We start from the raw sequence: 18261 nt of genomic DNA, 5'->3' as shown, positions 1-18261 counted from the left end.
GCCTCTAAGATGGAAGCAAACAGAACCGTATTATTTCTCATCAGCTGGAATGGATGTGGCCCATGAACAACTGCTTCCCATCACAGCTACCATGCACACCTTTTCCCCCTACTAATTACAATAATGAAATTATTCTCTTCTGTACATTTCTCTTTCTGATCGTCATTGTAATACCAGTGGAATCAAATGCTTTGCCTTTAGGAATACTTCCTGTAAGAGCTTTTTTCAGTTTTATGTATGCCATCAGCACTTTCTGCATCTAGCCTGCTCTTTTTATTGTCATCTTTGATTAGGCCTTCGTCATTCACTCGATGCTTACTGCTACCACTATGCTCAAGTTGGCAGGTCTGCTCAGTGACTGAACTATAATTTCCTGTACCTTTTTCGCAGCCTTTACACCTGCAAGGACAAAACATGGAATTAGAGCAGAGTACACTTAAAGCAGAGCAAATTTAGAAACACAGGTGAAAAATGCCTACAAATATATTGCATTCAAATAACATTAGGTTATTTGGCTTCATGGTGTAAAATAAACTGTTTTAATATTCACTTTGAGAAATAAAAACGACCTCTAAGTTAATCGTGACAGCAAAATGTTTCTCCATGACTGAAATCCTTGCCTGAGTTCTTCTAAATTTAACATTTGGCTATCAATCTCACCTTTAAAGCAATGGCAGAGCATTGGGATTTCACTCTGTTCCTGAGAGCTTAAACTGGTTTATCCCGAAGGGCTATATATCAATGCAGCAAAGAAAGAATTACAGTAAACAAATTTATCAGTTTAATTGCCTGGGCAAAGTTTCACAGTTTTATGTTATCACTTAAGTTATTACATTTTGCAGTAACTTAATTCCTAATTGGTACATGGCCTAATCTAACCTTACTTTGCTCATAGGTTGTATGATGCTGCAGTATATAAACATAACAATGGGGAAGTTCTCCTCAGAGATGAATAATAGCCTAACATAATTCCCATGTTCCTAACCTATTTACCAAGCAAACAACCAAAGCACACTGCTAGTACCATGTATGGTAGATTGTTTGCCCGTCTTTTTTAAGGGTATAATTTCAGCTTAGAGCTCAGGTCAGAGAGATAAACTCATTTTACACTTTTGTATTGGGCTGGATTTTCACCAATATTTGTATTAACCAGCCACTTTGACTTGAAACTTGAACTACACCTTTTCCTAAAGCTTGAGTCTCTCACGAATGTGCAGTCTGAGCTTCAGACCTTACCTTCCCTCTGGTGCCTCTTCATCGTGGCTTTGTCCTGCCTCACCTTCATTTTGGAAAGGAGCTGGTGGTTCCTCAACTTCTTTTTCACTCTTATCAGCATTTCCCTCCCCTTCATTCTCCCTCTTTTCTTGTCTTTCATCTCCAGACACCTGCTGTTCCTCCTTCCTCTCCCCATCTCCTGGGGACTCACTCTCTATCTCCCGACCAGCTATCCTTTGACAAGCATCACCAACAGCATCTTCTTCCTGCTTTTCTGTAGTGAAGGATTTCTGAACAGAGCTTCTCCTGTATTTGCAGCAGCTTTCAAAAGCCAAACTTTCTCCTTTCTTCTCTGACCCTTCAGTATGAAATTTGGGAGGATCCATTTGAAGCAGAACAGAGCTTTCTGTGTCAGCATTTTCCTTGTTGAGCTTATCAACTTCTTCTTCCTGAGAGCACGACTGGCTCTTCTGGATGGCCCCCTCTGTAAGTAAATAGGTTACTAAGGAATATGTCAGTAATTCTCTGATAGTTAGTAACAATATTAAAGGAGGCTTGCACACTTAGCATAACTTCTGTTGTGTTTTGAACTAAGCACTTGGTTTCCTCTCCCACTTTCAAGGTAAGAGTAAATGTCTCCAAGGCAAGAACAGACTCCTCCTTTAAAACTGGGATATCATGGGTCACAAACTCTTCCTTTCAGACACAGCATTGGAAAACATTTTTCTCACTCAAATTTATTGACCAAGCCAAGTCAAGGTTAATAAACCCCTCATGCACAGCACTTTTTTGTGCAGTTTGCCATCATGTGCACAGGCATGTGATAAGTAGGTTGACGTTGCTTGGACAATTCTCACTTATGCCGATGAGTACACATGTAACCGAACCAACTTGACTGGAGCTGCTCAGGAGAGTCGTGGCTATTTCTGTGCAGTTATACCCTTAGGAAAAAGAAACCAATCAGAAAAAAATATTCTAACCTGTTGAATCTGGTGGCTTCTCTTTTGTTCCCGTCTCATTCAAATGTAACTTTTCTTTGATGAGCTGTGGAGAAGGCAATTGATTTATTAGTCAGTGTATACAGCGTTCACATTGCATTGTTCCTCATGAAATTGCAGCCTGATTTTTCTTGGTCAAATGCAAGTACTCCGTGCTCTAACTCACGCTTTTCCTATAAATTATGGTCCTTGTTTTAATCACTACCGAGCTGATCAGATTGGTACCACTGTACAGCAAAAGAAATTATCTCAGTTGTAATCAACATCAGTGTTGGCATAAATACAGCCCAGAAAAGACCAGGATGGAGCCTCGGGGACCGAAAGAAAAAAACATCCAGAAATGAGCTGTTGCTCTGCACTAGCTTTTGCTGTTAAAAACTAGGTTAGTTAAACCAAAGCTAGTAATATTTAATATTCTAGTAAAATGTTCAGTAACAGTCTTACTGACATATTTCAAAAAGTTTTTGCTATTAATCAACATCTGGTAACAGCGTTTTTAATGATCCAATAATTTATTACAGGCTGACCAAAACAGTTACCAGGAATCAGAGCGTATAAACCATAATGTCAGCTTGGTAGCTTTCTTTTATCTACATTTTACAATGTTGCAGTGACATCTAGAGGTGCTTTTTACCAAGCTAGCTCCTCATAAAAATTCTGCTATTACTGTGAGCTTTACGGCTATTTACCCATATTCCTGTGCCATTTGCTCAGTGTGTTTTTTCATTGGCCACTCCTAGACCGTAGTAGGATGGTGACCACAGTAAACCATGGTGTCTGCTGTTACTCGGTTCTCCTTTTCCACCTGCCGTCTTCCTCTCACAGTGCTATGAAACTGGCGCTATCATTATTACTAATAGATCCACAGGGTGTGAAAAATGCAGATATCTCCAAATATTTGGTCTTTGATCTTGAAGCAGTGTGATACATATTTCAACAAAATATACAGGGCCAGGCACTTAATTTTGAGTGTCTTAATCATGCAAGCAGTCCCACGGCTTACTCATATTGTACTCTGAGCGTGAATCAATTCTATTACTAAACATTTGTTCTGGTAAGCCCTCTGCATTTTTTATGCTTTTTTTTTTTTTTGTTTTAATTTCATTAGGCTTTATAGAAAATAGGCATGAACTTAAAGCAACGCGTATCCGCTATAAACAGGGTTCAAGGGAAAGGAGAGAAACAAAAATAGTTGAGAAAAATGGGATGAAACTGCATGAAAGGATTTCAGGAGGACTTGTTCAGAAAATCTTGATCTGCAAGGGATGAAGCAACTGTAATATGAGCAAAAGAACTGAGACTGACAACTTTTCTGGGACGCAGTTGGTCCCAGGAAGTTGCAGGCCACAAAATGGAAAAGGGCTAAATACAAGTAGATAAGTACCCTTGAAATATAAATTGGAGCCTTGTTCACACAGAACTTAAATATAAATGTCACGATTCCAGATGAATCACAGGGCATCAACCAATGCTTATTCTGGTTTTTTTTAATGGTGAAAAGCACTAAAAGAAGTAGGGAAAAGCCTTAGACTTATTCATTCTGCAATTAGTAATGCAATCGGATTCCTGTAAGTATGTCAACCTCACCATACAGCTGAGGACACCAGCTCTGATCAAATACAGTCAGCTGAGCAAATAAGCAGAGAAACGGCCTCCAAGCTCTTTGATGCATGGGGCCAGATTTCACTTCTGCATTCAGAATTAATTGCAGGCACACAGTGCTTCCTACTAAATATTGCTGTAGTTTGCAGGTGTGAAATACAGAAGCCAGCTTTTGAAAATCTGGTGGAACACTGGACGATGCTAAATATCTGAAACTGCCAGGGTGTTACATAAATTACTACAATGTTTATTCAAGCATCATTTCTGATCTCTTACATTTTAACAGCAGATGAGGAGCTTGTACTAATTTAAATGAAAAAAAAAAAGAAAATAGAAATGAAACATTTACTGGTATCCTTCGGAATCAATAAATGCAGCTATTTGCAACAAATATAGGGTCAGTAGTGCACTAGAATAAGAAATCCAAATATAAGGACTTGATATTGGACTATTTGTAGACACATGAGTCATCTATACATGAGCATCCCCATTTTCTCCAGGTTTTGCTATTTTTAGAAATATGTGACTTCAACTTATCAATTTTTGACCTGTCAAATAAAAACACAAACTTTTGCTCGTGATTTCTTCCCTGTAAAGGGTGGGATTGCAACAGGTTCTCTGGAGCTGACTGTAGTAGCCACATCCCTCCTGGCCGGCTGCATGCCACGGGAGGCACGAAGACCTCCCTGTAGTTTGTTGGGGGTACACGCCCCCGCAATGTCCGACCCCAGGCGGTCGAGCCAGCTGCTCCGAGAGCCCACAGGTTGTGAGTACCCAAGGCAATCACGCTCTTCTGAAAATCTTGTCCAAATGGTGTGGTGGTTTGTTAATGACATCCATCCCACTCAAGTACTCTTCATAACATTCCTCTTCCTTCAGTCTCTTAGCAGTGCTTTCTTAAGGGTCTGTTTAACTTGATTCCTAATGGGATTTTATTTATTAATTTATGTATTATTCTTCCTGAACTTTGGTGACATGTGACTTTTTCCAGTCTGTAGTTTCTAAAATTACAAGAATAATATTTCATACTAGAAATTATGTCTCCACCTTGTTTTTACCCTTTCTTTAAGGACTTGAATATGCACAATGAGGTTAATGGGAGTACAGTCATTTTCCTGACTCATACAAGCCAAAAGCTTTCAATGAAGTTTTCATTTTAATTCCACAAAAGGTTAAATACAAAAAGTTGCATCGTGACCCTGCAAAATATACCAAAGCAAAAAGGCATCTACCTACACAAGTTGGTATTGTGTCTTTAAAAAAACATTTTCCAGACTTAAATGTATTCTTTCATACAGAGTATTGATAGACTCTAAGTAATAGAGAAAGAATAAAAGCCCACTTGATAACAGAATAACAGGAGATACTCCAGAGACTGAAACTTCAGTATAGACCAATGGAAAAAAAACACCTTCAGAAATTATTTAAAATTACTTTAGAAATCTGCAGAAAATGAGCAATTATATATATAAATATTACATATTTTAACAGAAATTTCAAATGCAGTGAGAAATTAATGTTTTTTATAGACATCTGACTCCTTTTTAATGAGCTGTACTTAGTTAAATTCCTTCTTTATACTGCAGCAGTCCTACCCTTGGAATGTTTTCTTAGCTAACTTTCAAATTCTTTTTATTCACCTAATAAAACTCTTTGACTTTTTTTTCCTACTGCAAAAATTTTTGTAATGAATGGCCTCATGAAGCAGCCCCAACCTTTTAGTTAAAGGTCCTTTATCACCCTGTCACATTTCATTTGATGTCAAGACACTATTCTCAACTTCAATCAGCAGATACCGAGACACAAAACTTTGCATGTGCCTAAACCACATTTCTTACTCGGTGTTTCTTTCTCGTGTTCTTTAGATACTTGTCAGAGCTTTATTACAGCAAGATATCGTGGTTTTGTTCCATCCATTTATCAATATGATTAAGTTTTAAGGGCTTAAGTTAAGGGCTTTGTGATGAATCCATCTCACTAACAGACAGAGATCAGCCATGGGCTTTGCCACCTGAGCACACTACTGTGGACGCTCCCAGTATCCCCACATCAGTACCCGGGAGAATGCATCACACGCGACAGAGATCCTGGGGCAACAGCATGCATGGTGATGCCTCCTGTGCTATTGCCCAAAGCTGGAGTCCATTCCCTCCTTCCCTTTTGTGTTCCTCTTCAATACACACCTTTTTTTTTCCCCCCAGCAATGTAAAATAGTCAGTGAACATATTTCTGATACAAACTTATAAACGATATAAAACGTACACATGGCAATTCTGCTTTTACTGGTAGGTGGTACATCTGCTTCCATGTCATTATTTTTTGCTACACTACACAAACTGCTGGCACCTTCAGCCAAAGATTTTGACTCTTCCACAATCTGTATAAAGCTCCTTGAACTAGATAGGGAAATCAGTCTTCTGTATAAACCAAACTCAATTCACAAGTACCTTTTAATCCCACACAAAAATAACCCGAGCCATAAGAATCATGATTCCTCCACTAGGAAATACAAGAGAATTTCTATGTGACCTGCTGCCTTGAAAATACATCGATAATGAGGTAACAACCTCTGCATGAAGGCACATACTAAATACTGAAAAATCCCTTGGAATAACACCATCCTATGCGAGAAGCTGAAGATCAGCGAAGCCAAAGCCTTGTCCATTCCCCACTTCAGTTTTCCAACTTCCCACCCGCTGCACTGGAGAAGCGGTGGCTGTCCTGTTTCAAATGGATGCTTCCTCCTGCCAGGCCATTCTTCTCAAAACAGGAGTCTTACAGTGAAGAGTAGAAGAGGCTTTCATGCAACCAGGCTCCTGACAGAGCTCATGGCCTTGAACGTGCCATCTGCTATGGCGAAGACACAGCATATTGCACTAACATTAACAGGTTGCTTTTAAGCATCCTTCCTTTTGCCTTGAGGTCTAGTCACTGTCATTTAACAGTCATCATCAGGTGTTAAGAGCAGCTTTGGAGGTAGATGTTTTAACTCCAATTTGATTGATATAATTTTAATGTCCCTGGAATACACAGAGGCCTGTAATAATGACCAGCAAATCTGAGGCAATCAATCCACCTCCTAAGACCAGAGCATTCAGCATTACCTGGCTTTCACACACTGCATCTGGGAAATCAAATAACCCTGTTACTATCACTTTTGGGTTTCTCACCTGAACAAATCAGGGCAGCAGCAAAACAACATCAGGCAAGCACAACCACTGGAGACTCTGGCTGCTTGTCTTACCAACATATTGGACAGCCTCATATCTACCTCTTCTCTATACTGCTCAATGCCCTCACATGTGTGATGACTGACAAGGTCCCATGTCCTTCATATGCACCTGTGCCATAACCCCAAAATTTTCTAGGTGCTCTTCTCCATAATTTTCACCATTACCACTAAAAAAAGAAATACATCCTGGGCTGCATCAAAAGAAGTGGGGCCAGCAGGTCAAGGGAGGTGATTCTGCCCCTCTGCTCTGGTGAGACCCCTCCTGGAGTACTGTGTCCAGCTCTGGATCCTCAGCACAAGAAGGACATGGACCTGTTGGAGCAGGTCCAGAGGAGGGCCATGAAGATGATCAGAGGGCTGGAGCACCTCTGCTATGAGGACAGGCTGAGAGAGTTGGGGTTGTTCAGCCTGGAGAAGAGAAGGCTCCAGGGAGACCTTATAGCGGCCTTCCAGTACCTAAAGGGGGCCCTACAGGAAGGATGGGGAGGGACTCTTTTATCAGGGAGTGTAATGATATGACACAGGGTAACAGCCTCAAACTGAAAGAGGGTAGATTTAGATTGGATATCAGGAAGAAACTCTTTACTGTGAGGGTGGTAAGGCACTGGAACAGGTCGCCCTGGGAAGTTGTGGATGCCCCATCCCTGGAAGAGTTCAAGGCCAGGCTGGATGAGGCTTTGAGCAGCCTGGTCTAGTGGGATGTGTCCCTGCCCAGGGCAGGGGGGTTGGAATTCGATGTTCTTTAAGATCCCTTCCAACCTGAACAATTCCGTGATTCTGTAAAATGGCTTGTCCTCTAAAGTGGGCTCCGCTATTGACACAGTGTGAGACAGGAGGAAAAAAATCCAATTTGAAGCCAAATTAGTGGCAGATTTTTTTTTTAACTGCAGGCATAATCCACCCATCTGTCAAACTACTCCGGCTAATTTTTGCTGCAATATCAGTTAAGTAGCCTCATTGCTAAGAGAGTATTCCTCCGCTTTCGTAATGTATCTGAGCTAAGCATGCAATAATATGAAAGGCAAATATCTTCAGAATTCTTGAACCACCCTTCCTCAGTTGCTTTTGGGAAATCAACATTTTGGGAGACTTCCAAAGGGTTACGAATTTCAGAAACCGTCCCCTACAGCTTTGATGACTCACTTTGAATTGGAGTCCAGAAACGCAGGTTTCCTAATAACGCCCTTCACTTAACAAAAAGGGGGATTGGGCGGAGGGGAAGGACTTCGAATGTCTTTATTTCCCCTTTAAAGACAGACCTTCTCCCGTGGCACCTCACCATGCAGGCAGCACCCAGCAAACAGAATGTGGTGGGACTCTTCACAGGCTCTGCTGGGGCTGCTGCCCAGCCACCCATCACCACTCCTCTTCACTGATGCACATGTGCGCAAAACCCAGGGTGCTGCCAGGATGGCACCAAATTAATCATGTTCCAGAGTGGCTACCCTTGTCATCAAAAGCCAGTGTGGTGGAGACCCTGCATTTAGCTGCAATGGCACTCTCCTAGCAGAGCAGGCACTCAAGCATGGTACCCTTTCTACTGGCAGAGGTATCCAACTTCTGATCAGGGCTGAGAGGAGTCCTCACCCGAAAACTGACTACATGGCTACCATTTCTGATGACAGAAGGTGGATTTTAGATGACTGGAGTAGACAAAGACCTCTTGCCCGAGCAAATCCTTCCTACCACTGTCTCACCATTTCAAGGAACCTTCTGCTTTTAAAGGACTGCCCTCTGATGACCTGCTTTGTCTTGCTCTCCTGCACTTACCAGTTATCTTTTCATCTTCATCATGAGGTCTCTCTAGTTTTGCAAAGGAATTGTAATGGATTCCTAATGGATTCCTAGTCGCTGTAACACACAGGCATTAATGTCATGCCCATAAGCCATCTGAGGTGGCGTGCAGGTATTTAGAAATCAGCTATCCCTGCTTTGATTCCACACGTTCCTCAGAGTTGTAGAGAGAGCAAAACCACAACAACAGTGCCCAGGGCAGGATCCTACCCAGGGACTGCAGAGCAGACAGCAACTTCAGAGGCTAAATGAAAACAAAATTAAACAGCATTCTGAATTGGAAGGCCATGAAACACCTCCTATGGCTGTCAGTAAGGGAGAAAATAGGGCAAAATAAGATGAAAATATCTTTCCTAGAGAAAACATATTGGTTTTATAGACAGAGAGAGAATTATAATTCTAATACATTATAGCTCACTCAAAAACTTGAATACCTCTACCAAGAACATATTTAGGTAAAGGCATCAGTCTTGAGGGGAAGAAGGGCATTCCCAAGTATAACAGCGTATGAAGGCACTGACTAGCTGCACTGCCCAAGCAGCAGACAACCCATCTGCTGAGATTCTACCCTCAAAAACACCAAGGATAGAAGAAACTCTTGCAGACAGATGAAAAAAAGAAAATGAAACAATTCCTGCCTACTTGACTGGAATATGAAAAATTCACAGAACATGGCCAATCTGGAGAGAATTTAAATAATACATAAGAGACCCGTTAGTATTTGTAGGCGAAATGAAGGACTCAGAAGAACGGTTATAGACTGAGGCTGAATGGATCTTAAAACACAGTGTAGCAAACCGCAGTTTCATTGCAGACTCCTAGTAACACAGCCAGTAAGTTGTGATTGCAGCATGATACCTGCATGGGAGGGACAGAGGGTTCGAACAGAAAGTACAGCTCCCACTGTTGGGGTGTTTTTAGTGCGGGAAACAGCCTCAAACTGCTCACAAGTTATTAGTCCTATGGCAAAGCCTGCAAAAATGGCAAGAGACTGAAGTTACAGCAACCTGCAGGCAACTGCAGAAAGTTCAACACCGCTTTACGATGGCAACAAAAGGGATTTTCTGACTCTCCAGGTGAGTATTCGCAGGTTAATAGTATAGAATCTCTAAACTGTTTAATTTGGAGGAAATAAGTGAAGTATTATTTTACTCCCTTTCTTTGTAAGTGGAAGGAATAAGACTGAAAATGGAGTTACAGAGTCATTTCGCAACAGGATTATCACGGACTACTTAAAAAGGTGAATTTGAGGAAAACCTCAAGACTTTTAAAGACCCTTACTGTAGAACTGCTGATTTCCCTTGGCGCTAGTAGTGAGAAAATAACTTAAAACGACAAGTAATACATGCTACTCCTCTCAGCCATGTGGTGATAGGGTCACGCTGCACTCGGTGGAAAATGGCTGGGAGACATTTGGCAGCACTGACAAAGCATGAAGTGTCTGCAGGCTACACAATATTATAACTCCAACCCAAAACAGAAATAAACTAACCTCCTGTATGAGGCAGTGGAGGTATTTCAGGATGGCAGTAAAAGGCAGGAAAGCAGAAATTTTGCTTCACAGGAGAAGGATCCCTGTATTTTGCAGAGCACAAAAAGTCCCTGTGGAGCCTATGATCTGGAAACTGTTCCAGCTGCTGCTAAAGACGGAAGAGAGATTACACGCCCAGCTGCTTATCATCCCCCCTGTACCTCTCTCCCAGTCCCCCACTTCTGTCCTCATTGTTCTGTCTTTTCCACTGCTCTCTACTTAATCCAGGTCTGTAAAGTGAGCTAGTTAGGAAAAATTAAAAAACAATCCTACAATTAATAAAGGAAAGAGCAGCACCTCTTGTGCCCTCAGCACAAGAAGGACATGGACCTGTTGGAACAGGTCCAGAGGAAAGCCACAATGAAGGGCTGGAGCATATCTCCTATGAAGACAGGCTGAGAGAGTTGGGGTTGTTCAGCCTGGAGAAGAGAAGGCTCTGGGGAGACCTTATAGCAGCCTTCCAGTACCTGAAGGGGGCCTACAGGAAAGCTGGGGAGGGGCTGTTTGCAAGGGCATGCAGCGACAGGACGAGGGGCAATGGTTTTAAACTAGAGCAGGGTAGGTTTAGATTAGACATTAGGAAGAAGTTCTTTACAATGAGGGTGGTGAGACACTGGAACAGGTTGCCCAGAGAGGTGGTGGAGGCCCCATCCCTGGAGACATTCAAGGCCAGGCTGGATGAGGCCCTGAGCAACCTGATCTAGTTGAAGATGTCCCTGCTTTCTGCAGGGGGGTTGGACTAGATGACCTTTAGAGGTCCCTTCCAACCCAACACATTTTATGATTCTCTCTAAAGAGGGAAGAATGGTAAGGCAGGTGATTAAGCACTATGTAAACACATATTCAGATGCATCCATGGCCACCTATTGCACCACCTACTAGCAACTAAGAATGATCAGATTATTTTGCAGAATGAGGCTGGGGACAGACAAGTATTTGTTGTTAGACAGCTCAGCCCTTAGAACTAAGAGGCAGCATTTGCTCATAGCTAGGGCAGGGTGAATGATAAACAGGGACATAATCCAAAAATACCTGACCATCTCCAGCAGTGCACAAAGGCGGTTACTGTCCTTCCAAATTAGCTGAATGTGACCACATTGTAGTGAATGGATCACCTTGCTCACAGCCATAAGGAAACAGAATAGGACTGTCTATGTCTAAAGTGATTGCATGGTTGCTCAGTGTTGCCATATAAAGTTCACCTAGGACTGCCTGGCAGCCAGCACTTCTGCAGCATCAGCATTGTTCAAAATTGTCATCAAGTGGGGACTAGAGCCAGTGATAAGGACTGTGTTTAAAGAAGCAATGATTGATTTCTGCATAAGCAGGTAGGTTTGTTCATTGTTATGCCACCAGGTACCAGTAGTACATTTCAGGTGTAAAACTGCAAGGACGACATCCCCTATTTCTCTATTCCTTTGCTTTTATCTCAACAATTTAAAACCTCACTTGTAAATCCAGTTTGAACATGACAGGCAGAGGCCCATGCAACCAACTTCACAGTGTCTCATGGACCAGTCTTTTCACTAATTTGCTCAGAGATGCTGTTCCTACCCCCTCAGGCAGAAGAGAGTCTGCTCTGAATACTGGTAAATACTGGCTCCTACTAAACTGACAGCCAAGCTCAGCGGCCTCTGCTGAAGGATATCATACCATGTGCTATTATTCTTAATGCAGGACTGAATTCAAGTCTGTTTTTACTTAAACCCAAGATGACTAAGTGTTTACTAAAGCCAGCTGTTGTTCACAGGATAGCTTGATAATTTTATGATGGTGCTTTACTAATAAATCAGAAGCACAGAGAGGAAGGTAATGACAAGCTAACATATGTATGCTATCTCATAAAACAAACAAAATATTAACAAAGTAATATCACCAGCGTGATTCCAGATATGCTTGTGCTGCTTTCCCTAAGCCCTCCTGCTACACAAGCTCCTACTAAGTCCACTCAACATTGCCGAGAGTCTGCCTGAACAAAAATGACTCAGTGAGGGTTTTACAAATGGAGCTGCTGTTGCAAAAAGACAGACTCCACTCAGTCTTCCCCTCTTTGGGTCTTTGTCAGTAGGCTGCCTCTGTTTCCATCACCTTCAAGCCCTCTACCTTTCTCTTCCAGGCCCTTCATACCTCTGAACTCTTCACTGGGCACCTTTGTTGCTGCTACCATGGCTCCCCTCTGGCCTGTCGAGGGTACGACCTCCTCCTCTGACCTGCCCCTTCCACTACACCCACTGGCTCCCATAAACTCACCAACAAAGCCCGTGCAGTCCCCTCCTTTCTCTTACCCTGCATTTCTAGCGCAGAGACCCTTGCACCTACTCGGGCCTTCAGGAGCTGCCAGTTCATTAACATCCCAGGCCTGATTCAGTTAATATTTATAAATAGTTTAGATGAATATGTAATTTCACCGAGACAAGTAGAGCTCTGCCACAAACTGCAGTGATCGCAGCATCGCAGAGATGACCTGCGGGTCTCACTATGATGAGGCTTTTACAACAGATGTTTTCACTGATGGTTTGAAAAGTAAAAGAAGCCCTAAACTCAGATGCTCAAAATAAGTAACATTTTCCCACCAAAGTAACGGTATAAAAGAAGAAAACTTCACTTTTGTTAAAACTCTGAAACGAGTCCAATCTAGCATTCAAGAAGGGCCTGTAAAAACCACTTTTGTTGGTGGTGTCCTTTGGCAGGGCAGCAACTTTTCCCTTCAGTTAATGATGCTCTGGAAACAAGGCTGCACATTTTATATCCTTACATAGAGGCAAATCAGCCGGTTCAGCTGACAGAGCTTTACACGATGCTCCTCTGCTGCTACTCAGCACTGACGGCTATTTTTATAGTTTCCTATGATGACTTGTCTACCTGAGAAGCGGGGCTGCCTCTGAGTAACCAAGCTGAAAAGCACCTGGTTTGCTGACCAGACCAGTCTGAGTAATATTGGGTGCTTCTTTTTTCAAGGAATGTAATTTCCAATAATACCTTCACACGATGTTTTTTCTGCTCAAAAACTTTAGAAAAACAAACTCAAGAATTACTCTTAAAATGTATCAAAAAGTAAAGCCTGTATGTGACTTTTTTTGAGGGGAAAAGAAAAGCAGAAAAGAATATGAAAGGCAATCTTTTTGGTTCACTGTAGGTTAATTAAATAGCAACACACTTTGTCAGAAGAAATTCATTAATTTTCTAATTCTATTGGGCTTCTTTATCAAACAAAGACTAGTTAAACTACCTTACAAGAGCCTACTATAATCAATGGAGTCTTTCAAGAGATTTTTGTGGTCTTTTAATCTGACCTGTAAAGAACACGATGAAACTCCCATTACGGTGACACAGGCATTTTTTGCCCCGAGGAAGTTTACACAAGCCACAGCTCCAGTTACGGTAACCCTACCTCAGATCCCAGTTTAGAAGTCGTCCCCCCCCCGCCCCCCCCCAATGTCAGCAGAAATACCAGATTGGAACAGCACACTTAAGTTGTTTTTTGAAATAAAGGACGTATATATGTACATGCCCTGACCCAAGAAAGATTTTTACCAGTTTCACTAAGCTCTAGATCCCACTCCATATAACATGACTGCTGCAACTTGATTCCCACCGATAATTATAAACCCAGAGAAGATTATAGTAAAATGTATGGCCAGGACCCAAGCCTCCTGAAGTCTGTGTCAATGCCAGTGACCCCTAGTTATGTTTTACAACCATAAAGAAATAATTAAAAAAAAAAAAAAAAGGTATTTATCTCTCAGTAGATTTTCTATATCTTTTCCACTGAAGCTTGCTCAGTTTGTTCTAATACTTTTCATTTTTAGAGCATATTGGTGTTCTCTCTTAAAAGTTAATGAAATGAAAAAGCTACGTGTATAGCAGAACATATCTGTAGCTTGCAATGATTCCTGACAAGAGGAAACACAAACCTGGGCTCACCTTCTCACTTTTCTTCTTGAGCAGGGCAGCAGCTGTTGTCTCCGAGAAAACGTGCATCCTAAAAAGATGTCCAGCTTCTTTTGTATAATCACCTGCCTTGCAAAGTTTACGTTTTTGACCATGGTGTTTTACACTTGAATTATGAATTACTAATGTTTTAACCTTCTCAACCAGAGGCCCTACAAACTTCTGTAATCCAAAAACACTTTGTTCCAGTCCATCTAGTCTTTTAACCTGCCGCTCTGCATTCCTGTTTATATCAGAAAGTGATTTTTGCATTTTAAGGCAAAGCCTCTTCATTTCATTACTTCTCAGATTTTTGTTTCTTTCCATCCTTGGTCCAGTTCCAGATCTTTCTGCCTTTACAATCTCAATGTCTTTTTCAATGCAACAGATTTCTTGGGAAATGCTGTTAAGCTTCTTAAGGACATTGTCTTGCAGAGTCAACAGCTTATCCATTTTCTGTTCAAGGGAGGCAAACTTCATATCCGTGATGTTAAAGCTTTCAGATGTGCTGTCATCACTGCTTGCAACATGAAGAATTTGGGGGGGGTCCATTCCATTATCAGGCCCTTGGTTTTGCAAAGCGTTTGGATCGAATATTTTGGCCAAGTTGTTGACCATAGACGTTGAAGAGCTCTGCCTGCTGGATGTGGTCATTTTGCTGGTATGGACAGGGGAAGGAAATGCTCTGATGATCAGCTGCTTGAGGACAATATCAGTTGCAAAGGCTTCCTATCCAGACTGCTCAGATATACAGCCAAGTTTGGCAACTCCAGCTCAACTAATTTTATAAACTACTCTCATATATTTGACTAAAACAGAGGAAAGAGGCACCCAAATTATTTAGGGACAAAAACGCCTTTGATCCATTCTTATATATATATATATATATCTGTTTACAAATGAAGTGAATATAGAGATGCGCATCCTAAATGCACTCAGCTCAGTGACATCAGCCCTAGCAGGGACTAGAACTATTTGCACTCCAATGGAATTTGACAGCAAAAAGGCTACGCGATACCTGAGAAGTCTCTACGGGTAGTTTGGCAGTGGTGCTGTTGCTTTTCAAAAGTCTAGTATGTAACGTGATCCCTGCTCTGAAGAGAATAAAGGTCCTTACAGGGACCTTAAATGTGGCTGCTTGAAATTACTGTCTTAAGGTGAGTTTTTCAGATGAAAACCTCTACTGCTTGAAAAGCCTGTTACATCAGGCAGGAAGTCAATAGAGTTGTTAAAAAGAAAACACATTAAAGAAAGTAAACAAAGGAGGACATGCAGATATTTGAAAAAATCAGAACCCCTTTCTCTACCCTGTATTTCAGCTACCCCCTAGCTAGCTCTTTAATACACAAGCAGTTCTCTCAATAGACGGTACCTTAATTTACTTCTGTATTTAACGAGACTGTAGTAATTTGCCACAAATGAAGAGGCTTTTATGTTTTACTATGATCTGTTCAGGCAAATTCCAAAAGACAAAGTTTGATAGAGAGACTCAATTCTTTGCTCTGTTTGCCTGACAGTAAACGTCTCAAAACCAGTGATTAGCATTCATAACTCAAACAGTTTGTTTATGTTTTGCTTTTGCAAAAGACCTTCATTTCTTTCAGAAAGACAAGATTGGACAAAGAAGAAACTTCATGACTGGGAACAGGATTCCCCTAGGCATAGGTTTGAATTGTTGAACATTTTTCGTGTTGGTTAGAAAATGAAAAACAGAATTAAAAAGAAATAATAAAACCAGAACTACTCATCTGAAGTCAACTATATTCCACATGAGCAAGAAGCAAATCAGTATGGATCACCTTGATGGAGAAAGGCTGCCTCTGAAATACAAAGAAAAGGCTACCTTGGACAAATGACTGTCATAGATTAACCACACATAGGTCAGTCTGCACTTGTGCCGTACCTCTTATAGAAATAAACATGTAAAGTCAGCCAGCTGGTTGGAAAACAGCCAGACTGCTGCCCTACTCAAAGGATCAAGAGTTTCTTTTGTGCTCCTGGGGAATTATTTCTTTTGCCAACCTCAGTTTCTCCACCCTTTAAATGGGGAGCGTGAGTGATAATTACGCAGAGCACACAGCAAGTTCCAAATATCTAACACACTAAATAGCCTTTCAAAATTGCATCTGTTCACTAAATGAAGAATATGAGAGGTCCTGTCTTTACTTTTAGGTGCCAAAGATGTCTTTTAGAGTCAACCACAACTGAAGTTTTAAAAGTTTCCAAAGGCATTCTCCCACAGTCATTTATGAAACAACACATAGTCAGTGTTGATAAGCTAATTCAGGAGCTTGTTCTCCAGTTAACACAGGTTAATAAAGGAAAAAAGTTCCTAGGTACATTTGTCACCTTCTGAGAGCAGCATGTTACTGTGAGTGAAAGGTGAACTGTGTCCATGTATGGCCCTAAGACATGGATTGAAGTCTCCTCTATCTCTTCTTTAGATAACAGACGTTACCAAGAGGTGATCACCATGTTTTATTGTGCATAGCATATTCACTGAGCAGACTGAGAAGGTTAAATGATTTTAAAATAGGAAACAGGATAGCTAAAAAAAAAAAAAGAAAAAAAAAAAAGATGAGGAGTTTAGTGATCCCTATTTCACAGAAAAAATAATATACAGGACAGCAGTTAAAAAAGAAAAGAATACTGATGTAAAGAACATCATGTCAGTTCCAGCAGAGAGCAGATACGTTTGAATCCCTTTGCATTCTTCTGCTTATCTCTGTTAGAAACATAAACTAAACCCTCCTAACAGCTTCCAATCTGCAGAAGCTCCTGTTAGACACAAACTTCCAGGAGAGGTGTTTGCATGTCTGTAAAATGGCCAGGTTTGAAGAGCCATTCATCTTGGATTAAACATCCCTGGAGGAGCTCACGGTGAGCTTCCCCTTTGTCCCCTACATCCTCTGCACAAAAAAAAAAAAAAAAAAAAAAAAAAGGTTAAAGATTTATTAGACCTTGCCACCCATCCAGCTAGGAACTCCTACTTGGGGGATTTCATAGGCAAAGCGTGTCAGCTACAAGGATCCTCTCCAAAAGGAACATTATTTTGTATGAGCAAGGAAATGATTAAAAAAAAAAAAAAAGGACATACAGATAGTAATGGTAAAATCATGTGTTATATTAGTGTGCACAGCCACATGTGTTAAACATTTAAATCTCTCCTAACAGTTGCCCAGGGAAATGTTATGTGAAATACCTCAAACCAATACTATAAACACTAATAAAAATGTTAAGCTCTGTGAGGTAAGATCCTATTATCAAGTATCATCTGTAAAGTCCTATTGATTTAATATTATGCCATGACATACAAAAATGCCAGACACTTTTAAAATGTAGAAAGAAAACTATAAAAATGGTTCATTAAAAACTCATCAGTATGTGTTAGCAGTTCTGTCTGAAGCTGAACTGGAAGAGAAAACTGCTGTGTAGTGGCTAGAAAAGAGGAATAAATGAAAGCAAGAGCTTTCTGGGCTCAGAAAGCTCTTGCCAGTAACTTCTTCACAGCTGGGAATCTGAGATCCCTGCCTCTTGCTCTGTAAACTGGAAATAATCTTAGATATTCAAATACCTTTCAAGAGTTCAGTGAGAATTAATTACTTAGGGGAAAGTCTTCTGTCAAAGTATTATTTAAAGTATCTGAACCTTTTTTTCTTTGTGCAGTGGATTATTACCACAGCTACTTTATGAAATTCGGTAATATTATATGTAAATAATTTGAGATATTTTTAATAACCAAATACCTGAACGCACTTTTCCTGTCACTGAAAGAATCTTTTAGCCACTGTACCTATCGTTAACGCACAAAATAAGCCCACATAATACCTTCCTAATTTTCATCTCATAAATTTTACTGATGACTGGACATTGGATTTGTCCAGCACCAAAAATACAAAAAAATATCTCTGTTGGAGATTAAGGGCATGAGCTGCAGCAATGGTTACCCTTCATGAATG

At 40.9% G+C, this 18261-nt stretch overlaps 1 protein-coding gene across 5 annotated transcripts in view; it reads right to left on the bottom strand.

Annotated features, from left to right (window-relative positions):
- MYLK4 (myosin light chain kinase family member 4) overlaps positions 1 to 18261 on the bottom strand; it is an 85855-nt gene that overhangs the window by 19258 nt on the left and 48336 nt on the right. For 2 of the 5 annotated variants that reach the window (XM_054192210.1, XM_054192211.1), the window contains exons 1-4: positions 14297 to 15098; positions 2196 to 2259; positions 1237 to 1699; positions 320 to 399 (exon numbers count right to left, since the gene is read on the bottom strand). In XM_054192210.1, coding sequence (XP_054048185.1) covers positions 320 to 399; positions 1237 to 1699; positions 2196 to 2259; positions 14297 to 14956 — 1267 coding nt within the window. In that variant the 5' untranslated portion in view covers positions 14957 to 15098. Of the gene's footprint in view, positions 1 to 319; positions 400 to 1236; positions 1700 to 2195; positions 2260 to 14296; positions 15099 to 18261 lie in introns of those variants that run through there. The other 3 variants (XM_054192213.1, XM_054192214.1, XM_054192212.1) reach the window with 2 other exon arrangements.

Source organism: Rissa tridactyla, chromosome 2 (genome assembly GCF_028500815.1).
Source record: "Rissa tridactyla isolate bRisTri1 chromosome 2, bRisTri1.patW.cur.20221130, whole genome shotgun sequence".
NCBI classification, from domain to species: Eukaryota; Metazoa; Chordata; class Aves; order Charadriiformes; family Laridae; genus Rissa; species Rissa tridactyla.
Note: the sequence above shows the minus strand (reverse complement) of the source record. Positions and strands in the feature narration are given on the sequence as shown.